At 45.3% G+C, this 16,031-nt stretch overlaps 1 protein-coding gene across 4 annotated transcripts in view; it reads left to right on the top strand.

Annotated features, from left to right (window-relative positions):
- The window catches only part of Rim (Rab3 interacting molecule), a 46,559-nt gene that overhangs the window by 19,768 nt on the left and 10,760 nt on the right, over positions 1-16,031 (top strand). For 2 of the 4 annotated variants that reach the window (XR_011445096.1, XR_011445094.1), the window contains exons 8-10: positions 5,800-6,803; positions 14,251-14,640; positions 15,087-15,430. Coding sequence is in view for 1 of the 4 variants with exons in the window: in XM_070286326.1 (XP_070142427.1) it covers positions 5,800-6,803; positions 7,854-8,061; positions 8,192-8,503; positions 9,126-9,682; positions 9,958-10,095; positions 10,162-10,296; positions 10,937-11,122; positions 13,263-13,385; positions 14,251-14,640; positions 15,087-15,430 (3,397 nt within the window). In the remaining 3 variants the exon portion in view is untranslated. Of the gene's footprint in view, positions 1-3,963; positions 4,035-5,799; positions 6,804-7,853; positions 8,062-8,191; positions 8,504-9,125; positions 9,683-9,957; positions 10,096-10,161; positions 10,297-10,936; positions 11,123-13,262; positions 13,386-14,250; positions 14,641-15,086; positions 15,431-16,031 lie in introns of all 4 variants that reach the window. The other 2 variants (XM_070286326.1, XR_011445095.1) reach the window with 2 other exon arrangements.

The following is a 16,031-nucleotide window of genomic DNA, read 5'->3' as shown; positions in this document are numbered from 1 at the left end:
CCCGAACCCACCTCCCACACGGAGGAGGGTGCACCCTCACCTCACTCTCTGCGGAAAGAAAAAGCCGAGGCAGCAGCAGCAACTTAATATTATTGTTTTATTTTTTTGCTTTGCTATTTTTCCTTCATTTTTTGTTGTTATTGTGTAGAGCAGGTGGAAGGAAAACGCTCGATTTGTTTACTGTACTGCCACGCAATCTCAGAACCAGGGTGGTTGAGTGGGAGGGAAGACGGTGGTGTTCCTGTATGGCTAACATGCCCTCCAATTTGTACAGCAAATTAGGCAACGGTCTAAGCCGGAATTCAACAACAACAACAACCCTGAAAAGTGAACTAAAATTCTAAAAGCAATAAAATTTGAACCAAAAACAAACTAAAAGCCAAAGAAAAAATTAACAAAATTCACTGAATAAAAGCCGAGTTTAAGGTGAGTGTCAATTGGAGTTAGTGTGGAGTTAGTGAAGCTTCTCTTGAATTGCACCCACAACAGCCACAACAAGAACAAAATCAATCAACACACACTCACTCTCACGAACAACATCAAAATCGCAGAAACAGAATGCTTAGACAGCCGAAATGTCGAATATTTAAATGCAAAATGCAAATAGATTAGCAGTCACCATACAGAAATGCTTATAGCATACAAAAAGAGTCTGCCAAGTGCCAAAAAAAAAATGGGGAAAATACCCAGCAGAAACAATCTGTCCAAGAGTTACAATAAAATTACAAATTTTGGTCACCAGCCAAAAATTCTGGTATTGGAAACATTAAATTTAAGAATAATGTTTTCGATTAAGTAAATTATTATTTTCAATTTATATTCAAAGAAAGTTGTAACTCAATTAATAGTCTTAACATATAGAAAATACTTTTAACTTTCCTTTGACATTGATCAAAAAATATATACATTTTAAAAATCTCCCTTATGCCAAAGTTTTTGTTAATTAATTAATTTAAAACGAATCAAAAGACACGTTAACTTAAATTTGAAAAAGCCCAGCGTCAGAATATAATTTAATAAACTTTATTTTAGCATTTAAAATTAAAATAAACTTTGCATAGGCAGGTTACTCGACTCTCAAAGCGCCTTCACTCGAATTCCATGTCATTTAGCCAAAATGCAATGCAATTTAGACAGCTCTTGGTGTTAGTTACATGTTACAGATTCTGTGTTTTGGCCGCAATATTTATGTGGATGCGATATGTGTGTGCGTGTGTGTGTCTCAACCCCGAAGAGAAATCCCCCGCGATTAGCCGTCCGGACGTATACAACAAATTTGTGAAATGAATTACATTTTCGATTAAACACACACAGAAAATCAATAGGGGGTGTGCTAAGTGAAATGGCAACCACAACATCAACGCGAAATGTGTCGCATATGGGCTACCAGGCTGTGAATAAGTAAATATAGACCACACACCTGCTTGGGTGTGTGAGTGCGTGAGTCTGGCTGTGCGAGTGCGAGTGCGTGTGCATGCCACAGGATATACGCCATACGGGTGTTTGGCTATTTTAAAATGCGACCACCAGCTGGAGGATCTTTTGGAGAATGGGTTGAATTTAATTAAATCGTTGACCAACACCAGTTGACGTTGATGTTGCCTGCTCTGTTGTTGTTGTTGTTGTGCGTGGCGTGGCTCCTTGTTTGTTTGCATGTGCAACTGTGCGTATGAGTGACATTAATGCGAACATTGCGGCTGGCCCACGCAGAAAGTCCGTGAGTGTGTGTGTGGTGTGTGGGCCGCTTACGCTCTCTTGAGTGTGTGAGTGTGCGTGCGGGTGCCTATGACTGTGCCTGTTTTGTGTGCCTGTTTGCGGCCATTTGTGTGCTATTTATGCGCCTGCGTCTGTCGGTGTGTGTGTGAGCGTTGGTTTAAAAATAGAACAAGCTACGACAGCCTCTCCCGTTTCTCCCATATCCCTCTCCCTTTCTATTCGTTCTCTCTATCACTTTCTCTTTCTCTCACTCTCTGTCTCCCACTCTCTCTGTGATGATGATGATTTTAGTGTCCTTTTGCCAGCCCAACGCCCATTACACCGACTCCTGCCCATTCCAAATCCTCCCTCCCGATGCCTGTCAACCGAACTGGCTTCAATTTATGGCCAAAAATATAAAAACAGGAAGCAGCGGCTCACACTCACACTGGGACAAGAACAGGAGCAGACAAAATCGGCATATTGCCTTTGGCTGCTTGCTGTTCCCAGTTGCATTCTGATCACATGCTTTTGTAGTTTAAAAACTTTTGAATAGAACTGTTGTTTTCTTCCTGATTTATACGTATATGCATAAATAAATAAATTTATCAGATGTGAAAACAAAAACGGTGGATGTATAAATTAGTTTGATCTACGGATTCAGAGTTTCAGGACAATCTATACACTTTAAACAACCGTTTTTGATTTAAGATGTGAGATAAAAAGAAATATCCCAAGTTTTTAGACCAAACAACATTGTCCAAGAAAGTTAAGTAATATATCTTCTTTTGCGCTAATATGTAATAAAAATAAGTTCATTGGATTCTTAATTATTCTCTAAACAATTCGAGCCTTTGAGTAAATGTAATTTAAGTATTTGCGATTAAAACTATATAGGAAAATAATAATATTATGATTAGATATCTTTACGAATCAAAGCAAAATTAAAGTCAAAGATTCCATTTGTTTCCCTCACTATTTATTTTATTTTGACAATCTTAAAAATTGATTTTCCCTGTGCATGGATGTAAACTTTATTTGATTTTTCGATTTCTTTGTGTGTTGCACAATGGGATGATTGTGCGCAGCCTTTCCACAAGAAGCAACAAAAACAACAACACCAAGAACAACAAGGGCAACATGAGCGGCAGCAACAATAACAACTATAAGAAAGGTCGCCAAGGGACAGAAATGACCGTGTTTTTGTGTACATTATTGATTTTTGCTTTCTTTTCTTGGTCTTTTGCGCCCACCCCCTCCTCGGCCCATCCACACATATCCCATAAAACCTAAAGCCCAACCCCGTTTGCAGATTGTGCGTGTGGTTTTCTCAAATAATTTACTTTACTTTTGCTTTGTTTTACTTTCGTGCCTTCCTTTGTTTACATTGTTATCGCTTAGGTCTGGCTTTTGTTGTTGTTGTTGTTTCTGTCTTTATGTAATTTTTTCATTCTTTTTCCCATTTTTATTTTTATTTTTATTTCACTTGTTTTTGTTTTGTTTGCTGTCGGCCATTATGCGCACAATAAACGTTTTGTATCGTGACCAAAGTCAAATGAAAGTATGCCAGGGGTATGGCCCACAAACACACAGGCAAGGCAAGGGTGTGTGTGTGAGAGAGGGTCTATGTGTGTGTGTGTAAACTAGTTCTGCCTCGCACCCAAGGCGATTGTCTGAGTGAGTGCTGCTGTGAGTGAGTGTGTGTGCGTGCGGGTGTGCTTTTGTTTTAAATGCGTTTACAACCATTTTCATTGCCTACTTTCAAGGGCAAAAGTAAGCTTCAAAATTTATCGAGTACAAATGTATCACTATTGTAAGTTTGAAAGCTTTTAGCCGCTTATAAGCACTTAGATCCCCCGAAAACCGGAGCATTAAGTCCCAGCACATGGTAATACATCGGGGTAAATAAGTAATTACTGGGGGAGTCCCCTGCCTTATATCAAATATATGCTTGCCTAAATCACTTAACACAATAATATCCTTAAATATTTCGGATAGATTGTATTATGTATTTGTAAGTTAACTGTTAAGCTAGTTATGTCTTTCGTATTCACTTTAACCACTCCAACTCACCTTTTGAAATGTTATTTTCATATATTTTTCTCCACTTTTTTTCTCTCTCTGGTCTGCCCAAAAAAAAAATAATGAAACTCCAACCAACTTGCCCGCCACAAAAACCATTATGCCACAACCAAAAACCAAAAACTACCTGACAAATATCTAATGTACAACTTAAACGATTTAAAAATATATATAAACATCGAGTAGCAGGTAATTTTGGCGGCGTTCAAGGTGTCCAATCCGTTCTCTCGCCCGGCGATCTACAGATTCATGCAAATGTAAGCGAAAAGATTCAATCCAGGCCCCAAAGGCATTTAATGCGAATTAATTTGAATGTGTGTGTCTCGTCGATGTTATTGTTTCCTTATGAGTTTCCACGTCACAAGCGCAAGCAAGGAATGTGCGATATCCTTAGTTGTTGACTTTGTTTTCTTTGTTCGAGCACTGTCCTCCCACTCACCCTTTCTCCTCCACACACACAAACACAGACACGCCCCTTTTCTTCCCCCTAGAGGTTTTCTTTTTTCTGAATAATAGCCATTAAGCTGGTCAGTCCGTCTTTGTTTGCTTCAGATACTGCTACTTCTTGGATCATTACTTGATTTTTCCAAACCACTAAAAAACACACATCTCTTTTCTGGCTGTGAACACACGTTGTCGTCACTTGACGGATTTTCGAACACTTTGTCTTATGTATTCGTTACTTTTTTATGTATCTTCTACGTTTTTATCTACCCTACCTACCTTCCTATCTGTAAATGTGAACGAAAACAAAAAGAAATTTTGAAAAACAGGAAAACTTGGTGAATAATTTGCATGGATATCGTAACGCTGTTTCCCGTTTCCTCCTTACTTCAACCAGAATTCACAAACACACACACACCCTAGCATATTCAGAACATTCAACGGTGTACACTGTCCCCAGGGGCCATAGCCCCGGGATTGCCCCCGAAAGTCTTAGCCTGTAACTTAATGCTCTTGCAACTTTTAGCCACAACAGATAAGTATTGCCACGCCTCGTATCTCTCGATCTTGTAACTCCTGATAACCGATAACCGAAACCGATAATCCTTAACCCTTGATACGCATCTTTGCGGCCCTGGCACTCTTAGTCCCAGCAATGGTGGGCACTCGTAGTTCTAGTCGTAGGTCTACTTACTTATACTCTTATTAACCATACTTAGCTTACTCATGCAGTTGTGAGAACAGTGCGGAAAAGTCGCAGCTTTTTCGAAAATTTGTTATAAATTCTTTGAGATTGTTATTACAAGAAGTATACCTTAATTATAAAAGAAATCTTTTTGACTTACATTCTATTTTAATAATTCTTTCCGAGCTTTCGAGGAAAAATGTTTCAAGAGTAGCAAAAAAAACAATTTTTCTTGTAAATGTAACGAAATAATTGTAATATTAAATCATTTAAAATTCGCAAAGAAATGAACTAAAATTTAGTTAGCCCCGCCATTTTAATTGTTCAAAAAATAATACAAACCAAATTTGAAAACAATATATATACAGTATACCCTTTAGAAATAATCATTAGCTTCATTTATTTAAGTACAAGTATAGCTAGATAAATACAGTTAAGCAGTGTGCCCGAATCACATGAATCTATGCTCTGAAAGTAACGCACTTGCATCTTGAAACTGTAGAAGATAGATACATTTAGTTGCTTAAATTAAAACTTTTAAAATTTTCGAAAAACCCTGTCGGCACCACTAATCCATCTGCCACAACAAGATCAAAACTCGCCGGGCTGGATCAGACCCGGATCCCCACCAATAAGTCTTCTATCATACGTATTTATTTTCTTTGAACTTTTGCTTTCTCAACCGATTACCATCGATTACCATTATGTTTGTGAGCATTTGTTGAAACATCTGAAAAGGACAACAAACTATGGCAGGCAAGCGGCGCAGTCTCTCGAAGTTCCCCCAAAGAAAACCCTAGAAGCCCCTGAAACCCGACCCTAAATCCCGCAGAGCATTCAAACCCGTAGTAGTGTTTATAGCCACACCCAATCACCATCTACCACCCCTACAGGCGGGCGCCTCCAGGTGCGCACATCTCTGGATCCGTGGCGCCAGCAGCGGAGCCTCAACGAGCGGGACCTGCTCAGTGTCAGCGGCGGAGGAGGTGGGTCCACTGACTTCCGCCACTTGTCGCACACCACCCAGCGACTGTACTCCTCGGCGGATCAGAGGGATCGCTACGAGCTGCAGCTGCAGCACCGCGAGCGCCTGGAACAGTATCCTCTGACGCGAACCGCTCGCCTGGACGTCCAGCAGCGCAACTCGCTGAATCGCAGCAACCACGACCGGCAGTTTTCTGGGGGAGGAGGTGGCGGCGGCCCAGGACTGGGACTGGGACCGGGACCCGGACCGGGAGCAGGTGCGGCGGGTGGTGCTGCTGGCGCCTACCGACGTGCCCCGCCCTTGGCAGCCGCCGGCGGCGGCGGCAGCAGCAGCAGCAGCACCACTAGCAGCAGTTACTACCCCCAGTCGAAGCCGCAGATCGTGATTGGGCCGGGAACAGGCTACGATCGCGGATCCATGGCAACGGCAGCTCAAATGGAGGCCCAAGGTCAGGCGGCACGGGGCGGCCATCGCGGCCTGCTAGGCGCCACGCGTGCTGGCAGTGGCGGCGGCGGCGGAAGTAGCTCCGTCAGTTCCACTGAAGCTGCCTATTGGGATGAGCCAGCCACCAGCTCCTCCTCGTCGGCGGCCCAGGACTCGCGCCGCTTCACCGAGCGCAGAATAAAGAAAACGGTGCGATTCGATGCCCATGATGAGGAGGCCTCCTTGCTGGCAGCCAGCTCGTTGCCCCCTGTGACCGGGATCCTGCCCTCGACGGCGGTCGATGTGGGAGCGGCCACCATACTGAGCAGTGGCAAGAGCAGCAGTGGCCTCGAGGCCGGCGGAGCTGACTGGACGCGCTGGGAGGCCGAGCGGCAAGGCAGCCAGGACTCGGCCACCAAGGACTCTGGCATCGATACCAGCAGCACGTTTACCAGCAGCGAGGACTCGAACCGAGGAGATGGGCCCAAGGTACACAGGGCTACAGATGGGCAAAAATGCATTGTGTCTGTGTAGAGTCTCTCTCTCTCTCTCTTTCTCTCTCTGTGTCTCTGTTTCTCCCCCTCTGGACCCCACTTTCCGTTTGTCTGTGTGAAGAATTCCCCGAAAAAAAAAGAAATCAAGAATCCCAAGGGAGATACCCCAACCTCCTCTGTGTTTGTTGTTCTTGTCATGTCCAAGCCCATAACCCAGACCATGATCAAGCAACAATATCGTTTTTGGTTATCACTCCCAGCTCGCAACCGACTCCAGCTATTATGACAACATCTTGACAATTTCAGCATACGAACCCACTGAAACCCAAAGTAAAATCGAAACCCACAATGAACAAATTTTGCATGCCCCAGTAATCAGATCTTTTGGCAACCTTCTCAGTGTTGTGCTTGCATGAAGCCCCAGTCCCTACCACAAGCAAAAACCCCGTTTAAGCACGTCCTTGCATGCTTTCTACTTCTACATGTCGTTTACCAACACTGTTTTCAGCATTCAATACTTGACTTTTCCATACCCCTCGACCCGAGGGATCTCTTTTGAAACGTGTGTGTTCTCAAAAACGTAGGAAACCCCGAAACGAAACAGCAACTGTGTATCTATACCTATGCGTTATGCCAACTATCCGTAATTAAGTAGAACATGTTTCTCTAGCTCTTAAGAAAACAAACAAACAAAACTAAAACTGAATGTGAACAACTGTACAAACCGTTACTTTCTGCTGTTATACATACATACATATATCTATTTCCGTTTGCCAACTCTAATTGTAAGTTTAACCTAGGAAGTAAGTTCTCTATGTCTAAGACCTGTGAGCGGTGCAAATTGCTAACTAAAAACAATTCTACTTCCCGCATACGATGGCTCCCCGCCGACACCACATCCAACAACCAAAATCTATGCACGATCATCCGCAATCCGAACCGTAAACTGTAACCACCAATCCCACCTAAAAAAATAACCGAAAATCACAACCAATAAACCACCATCCCACACCCACAACAATCGAAAACCGATCGATGCATATAGAACCCGGTGAATTGGCAAACATCCGCGGACAATACTCGCCTGATCGGGCACATGATATTGCGTAAATACTATGATGGGGAGGATATATTAGGCTTAAAGGTCAACGGCGGTCAGCCCCTCCTTGGAACGGGCGGAGGTCCATGCGGGGCCGTCGTGGAGAAGGTGAAGCGCGGATCGGTGGCCGATCTCGAGGGCCGTATTCGACCAGGTAACGTCCATCCAGCATCCACATTCTCCATCGCATCTCACTCTGACTTTTCTCTCTATCTCTTCCCTCTATCTCCGATCTCTGCTCACGATCATGCCGCTCACCCACTCATCAAACCAACATCCATCAGGCGACGAGATCATCGAGTGGAATGGCCGCGGGCTGCACAACAAGAGTGCCGACGAGGTGTACGATATCATCGACGAGAGTCGCCTGGACGCCCAGGTGGAACTGATCGTAAGCCGGGCGATCGGCAGCGGTGGCGGTAGTGGCGGCAGCAGCAGCAACGTCAGTCCGAGCAGCGCCTGTTCCGCTTCCGGCGGATCCGCCAGCAGTGCTCCTCCGCGCCGCTCCTCGGCCAACTTCCCGCACAGCGGGCTGGCCAGCAGCATGGCCGGAAGTGCGGTGGTCAGCAGTGGCGGACGATATCTTCAGCGCAAAGGTACCTAAAAGCAAATATACTCGAATATGGGTCCTTGGAGAGCGGTGTCTGGTTGTGTGTGTGAGTGTGTCTAACTGAATGTCTTATAAGAGGGATTAAGTCGGGTTGCCAAAGGTTACACCTTGCAAAAGCACAGATAGGGAATCTTTATTGGGGCCCTAGATAAAGATAATATGAATCGCTTTAAATCAGTTGCGTATATCAAGCCTAAGTCATTACTACTGGTTCCATTAAATCTCATTAAATTGTTAACTAGTTTTTGTTAACTTTTAACTCAAATGGTAGCTAAATCTCCGAAATTTGAAGAAGCTATCACGACAAATGAAAAGGATAAGTCATATCACTGACTCCATTCAGAAGAGTTAGCCTTAACTTAGTTGCATTAATAGTAAAAAGGAGTAGTCTTGTCGTAAATAAATTAAATTTTTAACAACTTTTGTTGGAGAAAGACTTCTCTTATTGGCATGATATACTGATGACCAAGTATGAACTGTGTTTTTAGTTTCATCAACGATTACACTACCAACAACACTTACCCAAGCCAACTGCTACTCGAACTCACCATGTTCACCAGCACAGTCTCGTTATCTTAACCAAATCTTCCCGCCTTTCCCCCAAACAGCACCTGCGGTCGAGGCCATAGAAATCCATCGCGACAAGCCAAGCGTGCTGATCACCTCGCCCGGCTCACCGGACATCCACACCGGATCGGCTTCGGGAGCGGGCGGCGGCCTTCGGCAACGTGGCGGCGTCGGGCCGACGCAGCGCCTGGGACCAAGTCACAGCAGCCACAGCCACAGCAGCAGCGGTAGTGGCAGCGGCAGCAGCACCAGCAGCGCCCACGCCTCCAACTCCGCCCACGGATCCGTCCACGCTTCCGGCTCCGCCTCGGGCGGTCTGCACGGCGCCACGACGGCGGGCCACCATCACCATCATTTCCATCCGCACCAGCATCCGCAACAGCACCAGGGATCCCCAGCCGCTCACCTCCATGGCCACGGGGTGGGCGTCGGCATGGGCAGTGGCTCCGGCACCACCACGCAGCCGATACCAATCGAAGGGCGGCTGCAGCTGAAGCTTGGCTATGACCAGAACACGCTGCAGCTGATCGTGACCCTGGTCTGTGCCACCGGCCTCTCCCTGCGCCAGAGCGGAGCTGGCCGTAATCCCTACGCAAAAGTGAGTTAAATGGAAATATAAAGCTAATGCCGGGGGTCATGTTGGGAATCTGTTTGAGAAATGTCTAAAATAATACCAATATTCAATATTTGTTCAATGATCATATAGCAATTGAATCAATATTGTTATATGTACAAAAAACCGACCAATTATGGACTATATAATGAATAAGATGCGCAACGCCAGATACAATCTTGAAATAATACATTTTCGAAGCAACTCCATAATATATTGTATTCCTAACTGGTACTAACCAACTTGTGATGACTTTCCAGGTGTTCCTTCTGCCCGACCGAAGCCACAAATCAAAGCGGCGAACGAAGACGGTGGGCACCACCTGTGAACCCCGATGGGGTCAGACCTTTCTCTACTCCGGTCTGAGGCGCTGTGATCTCAATGGTCGTCTGCTCGAGGTGAGGCGTTATTACCGCAACCACTCGCCATCAGATCAATCTAGTAATCACAACCACATTTTTCAGGTAACGCTGTGGGATTATGTGCGCTATGGGGCCAACGACTTCATCGGCGAGGTGGTCATCGATCTGGCACACCACATCCTGGACGACGAGGCCGAGTGGTATCAGCTGCAGCCCCACCAGGACACCTCCTATCTCGTATGTGTGGGCCGGGCTCTTTCAGTTCGTTCCTTTGGTTTCCATTTTGCGTTCGTTCGTTTCCGTTTCCTGGCTGTCAAAAATAGGTGTTGGTAAACGCTTTAAAAAAAAACCCCAAAGGGAAACCCCAAGAGTTTCGGTTCACGGTTCCACGAATGATGTTTTGGCGAGCGAAAAACTTAACACAAAACTGGCTAAAGACAAATGGAAAATGTTATGATTTAATTCTGTATAGTTTTTCGTTTTTAGTCCCATGTTAAGCTCGATGTGAAGGTTGTTCGGGCTTCACTTTTACCACTTTTTCGAAAGAGCTTAAAATCTAGTCGTAAATTTCTGTGATATGCGAACTAAAGTGTGTGAAAGTGAAGGCCAGAACTAACCTGGTAATGTCCTCTAACCAAACCCTCCACAGCCGCTGCCCGATTTGAACAAAATTATTAACCCGGCATTGTCATTATCTGTTTCCTTTTTTCCGTTGGTTTTTGTCGTGCACCCGCCAACAACAATAACACATCACCATCAACAACCCCCACCCACCATTACCAACAACAAAAACACGTGCGTTCGTTATCCATACAACCAAATCAACAACCAACAACCACATTGCGACGCCAAAAATTTATGACAACAACGAAAACAGTTACGTGACGAGGGCAGCGATGTGGACGGCCTGATACTGACACCGACAGATCATTTATCACCGCCGAGCACCATGTCGCGTCTGAGCGACTCGGACACAACGTCCGACTGCGACATCGATGGAATGACGCCCGGGGCCAGCATCTCTTCGATGGGCAGCTCGGCCAGCCCGCCGCCCCTGCTAGAGGTAACAGCAACAACAACAACAACCACAAGAACAACAGCTATTACAGCAACAACAAGCAGTAAAACAACATTACACTGAGAGACACACAAAGGGAGCAGCAAAAAAAAAAAACGAGAAAAAGAATTGAATTAAATTTATTATTTCATATGTATATATATGTAATACACACAAAGAAAAAAGGAGGAAGAACCAAAACAACAACAACAGCAAGAATAACTGACAGCATCAAGAGTGAGGACACCAGACACTCACACACTCACAGCCATGCCCACATGCATAAGTCCTCAATCGCAGCTTGCCACTTCCAGTGGCTCTCAGCCCTTCTCACACAGATTCATGGGAGAACATTTCCGCCGTCGTTGAAAAAAAGCTCACACACACACAAAGGCCAGAAGGCATTCGATACTGCTTTTATATGATAAAGCAAAAAAAAACTAACGTTTCTATATACTCTTGCTCGGGGTCAACATCTAGAATCTCTTCCCAAAGTCCTTCCATGCAGAATAGAAATATAGATATATATATAGAAAAATAGATCAGTGGTGCTCAAAGCCCTAACTTGTGGGTCAGCAAATTTCTCAGCCTGGTCTCCTATATCCTATATCTATCTGCCTATAAGGCAAAGATCATTTTATTTTTCTTAGTATGGAAGAAAGTCATATAAATAACTGTTGTTAATTTTTATTTGCACTTAAAGAGGAAGAATTAAGATGGTAACGTTATTACCTGGTCCGCAAATGCTATTTTTTCATCTTTATATATTACCTAACATCCTTCGATGGCCAAAGGAAATTCAAAAGAGATCTAGACAGACTACAGCAAGTGTATATACATAGATGTCATGCTGTCGAAGGGGGCTTGAGTTGTGTGATAGCTTGGACTTTTTTTTAGTTTGTTATCTCTCTCTCTCTATGTGTGTGCGTGCTTATTTCAAACTGTAGCTCACATATCACATGCCAAGTGCAGCATCAGGCACAGCATCAACATCAGCATAAGCATCAGCCAGGCCATCATTAGCACTGCTAATGCGAACAAAAAGAATAGAGCCCACACAAAGCCCTGCCACATGCTCCGTCAAGGGACTCGGACTCCATTGCGGTTCCAGTTCCTGTTCATGTCAGTTAACAGTTCATAGTTCTCCTTTTGCATGCCACAGACACAGAGGCACAGACACAAATACAGATGTACGTCGACACTGTTAACACCAACTGGTTCACGGTCAGGGACGGAATCAGAGGGCCAAAACATGACATGACACCTCCCAGCAGCAATTGTACAAAGTATTTTGTTTTCATGATGTCTTTTTTAGTTCGTTTGAAACTTTTATTCAACTAATTGGTGTCGTTGTTTGGTTGTGCGTGTGTTAAATTTTTCTCTCTCTTCCTCAATATACTATACTTTCTCTTCGAAGTCTAAACTGTTGCTCTACTAACTATCTAAAACTGTACTCAAGCCCCGAGCAAATCCAAGCGAGACTTGGCCGCGTCTTTTCAGCTAACTATACTAAATACTATTGCATTTAAGATGGAAGTTACTCTAGTCTAAGTCGAATAAGCCGAATGTTTTAAGCTAAGAATCCGTGTAAACTATGACAAGAGAACACATACTGTCCAAGGAAATCTCTCTATCTCTCTCTACAAACAAACTATCTATATCTCTCACGATCCACCTGCCATTAAAGAGCACCTTTAAGCCGCTTTGCATGTCCTTGTAGATAACCGCTTTAACCGATCCATCCAGCTATCCACTAAACCACCTATCACATTGCATTGCCCATCCCGCTGCTTTCGCTGCTTCACCTCGTATCTTTAAATGTATAGCGTTGCGTATACTTGATGTGCGTTGAGTTACCCGAACACAATCCCTGAGATACGAACACTAGCAGAGAACCCAAGATACAGATCCCATACAAACGCAATGTAGGGGCCGGTAACGTAGCGCAATATCCGATAGCCCGCACATTGCCACACCCCGATCACACTGTGCTCCAGACTCTCTCTCCATTCATATTGATCATGATGTAAATTTCTCTATTATCTACTCCTTCTTTTCTCTCGATCTTTGCCTCTCACCGAAACATTCTCCACCCACCCCATGTATGTCCCCCGCTCCAAATCCCCACCCGAACACGACGATCCAGCTCGATCTAAACGAGCGTCGGTCCCGACGTGACATGTCGCCCCAGGGCCGCAAGCGAGTGGCCGGGATGGTGGCCCGTGACTACCGCACTGTATCTGGCATTGGACAAAGTTACCACAATCAGGTTTGCACCCAAGCTAAATTAACGAACCACCCCATACAAGGCCAAAAAAAAGAATGCGAAACAAAACAGAACAGTACAGTACAGACACCGGAAACACAAAAGATTGCGGGATTAGCTGAGGGAACTCCTTCGGAGCTGGGTTCATTCCATAACAATGCCTCATTGAGTAGATAATCTTCTAAATATCAATACCAATCGTTAGGAACATTGTAATATGTTATGAAACATATCGAAAAATATCCTTGGATCACCCTTCTATATCGTGCATACGTTTTGTCACATTTCAGGAAGCCTAAAAAGGCCCTTTCTCCACCATTCAGTAGATCCAGTGCAGAGGCTACATCCTCTGTCTCAGTCCAAACATCTCTTGACCTTTCTTAGCCCCACAGTTATAGCCCAGCCTAGTTAGACCAAACTCACTGCCAACTTACTGCACTTTAAATTCCGAGTTTTATGCTAATCTTTTTTACTTAACCTAACTAACCGATTAACCCACTAATAATCGTAAGGGTCGCCTGTGGCTGCCAATGTATTTTGATTGATTTCGTTTCGAAAATGTACTCGTATCCAATTTTTTTGGCTCTATCTCTTGCTCTCTACCTACGTATTACCATATATATGAACTTACTCGTATCAATGTTCCAGTAGAAGTTGCAGTACAGTTAACCGAAATACTCAAGACACTCCATGACACACACACATGACCCAGCACACCGTTACGCTTGACCCAGAACCACTGCCACTCACAAGCCTAGTCTATAAGCTCCGATCCGAGTGATCGTCGGAACCCCTGGTCCTGGTCGTAAAGGGCGCACCACTAAACCACACTCTACTTTCCATGCCACCAAACTCTGCATCCACACAGGCCTCTGCCACCGGCTACTATCGTCGCGGAGGCGGTAATGGTGTCGGCTCCGCCATCGGCCCCGGTGGCATGAGCCTTAGCCAGCGAAGCCACTCGGCGGCACCCAGCGACGGTTATCACACCAGCAGCAGCGGCGGAGGAGGAGTAGCAGGCGGAGTGCCCTCCGGTGGATCGGGCTACGGTTACAGGAGCACCAGTCCCAGACGGGGTTCCCTCTCACCGCCAGACGACCGCTACATAGACTATCCAGTGCTTCCAGTTCCATCGGCCTACCAGGGTCCGGGTGGTGCCACCTCAGCGGCATCGGCAGCCTCGCAACAGCAGAGATTCCAGTCGCGTTCGGCCACAGCAACGCCCACAGGCTCGCCCAAGAAGAGGCAACTGCCACAGGTAACCCAAGTGGATGACAGCGTAGAACAGAGCATGAGAGTGAACTGGGAAGGAGATTCTGAAAGCGCCATACAATTTCCAACAGGGTTTTCGGTATTCAAACCATTGTAATAGGGTTAAATTTTAGTTGCTGCTACAAACTGATCAAGCAATCCCGTATAATTTCTAATTCCATTTAAAGAATAATAATTAAAGTGCGACAGATAAGCCTAATTACAAATAAAACTGTAATCCCGTAGCACCTCACCTAAGGTCATATCATTTTAATAGTTAAGCTCTTTAGGAACAGAATAGAAAAAGTAAGAGCGACCAATAGAACGGCAAGGCTTGCTACGAAAAATATGTACATTATCAGCCAGAATCATTCACACGCGAAATATCCGTAGAGATTTCCACAAAAGGCATCTTAAAAGTTACCTAATTCGCTTCTTACAATCAACCAACAGGTGCCGCAAACCTCGCGGAGCGCCATGCTGCGGGACCGCCTCGGACAGGACTTCGACGAGCGACTGGCCTCAGGCGGTCGCTTCGGGCGGCATCGCACACGGCAGCCACACCACCAGGCCACATACCGCAGCACCGGGATGGGCGGCTGGGAGCGACACTACACCGGACTCTCCGACAGCGACTTGCACTCGATGGATGCGCGCATGCGGCCACGACACTCGCTGTCGCCAGACAAGGACTTCATGGGCGAGTTCGGCGATTCGGATATGGAGTCGGTGGTCAGCGTGACTTCCAGCGCCTTCTCCACGCAGTCGGAGCGGCCGCGCACCTCGCGCGGACTCAGGTAAGTGGCTGACGCGTCGAGGAGAGCCCTCCGGAGCAGCCAGGAGGGATGAGGAAGGGCCCATCAAGCCAAGCTAAACAAGCCAAGCTACGCTGCCAAAATTACGCTGAAATTTCGCTCTCGCCACACTTACTTTACGAATAGTAGCAACGAACAAAATCCAAAATTCCCCTGAATTAGGCTCCCAAATCTCTCTAAGTCCCCATGTCTCGGTATTGCAATTTGATAAGAATCTGAAAGTGATCTGAATCAGTATCGGCGCGCTTACCGCCCCACTCTCTCTGTGACTCACACATACACACGCCAGACACATCAAACCGTAGACTCGCACACTGAAACCAGCGAAAAACTACAGCGAAAACATAAAGTTTCTTTTCTGCATTTACTTTTTGCGTTTGCCAAACCAACCACCGACAAACTAAAATATCTATGAAATCCTCAACAACAATCAACAACTCGAAAAACTCGCCGCGTGAACTCTCTTTGTGTTTGTGTTTGAATGCTTCTCTCGCGTGCTGTGCTCACCACACGCTTCACCACAAAACTCAACAACATGTCGCAAAACACCATAAAACACTCCAATAAACACTTTACACACAAA

This window comes from Drosophila kikkawai, chromosome 3R (genome assembly GCF_030179895.1).
Source record: "Drosophila kikkawai strain 14028-0561.14 chromosome 3R, DkikHiC1v2, whole genome shotgun sequence".
Classification (NCBI taxonomy): Eukaryota; Metazoa; Arthropoda; class Insecta; order Diptera; family Drosophilidae; genus Drosophila; species Drosophila kikkawai.
This window is presented reverse-complemented; position numbering and strand designations above follow the sequence as displayed.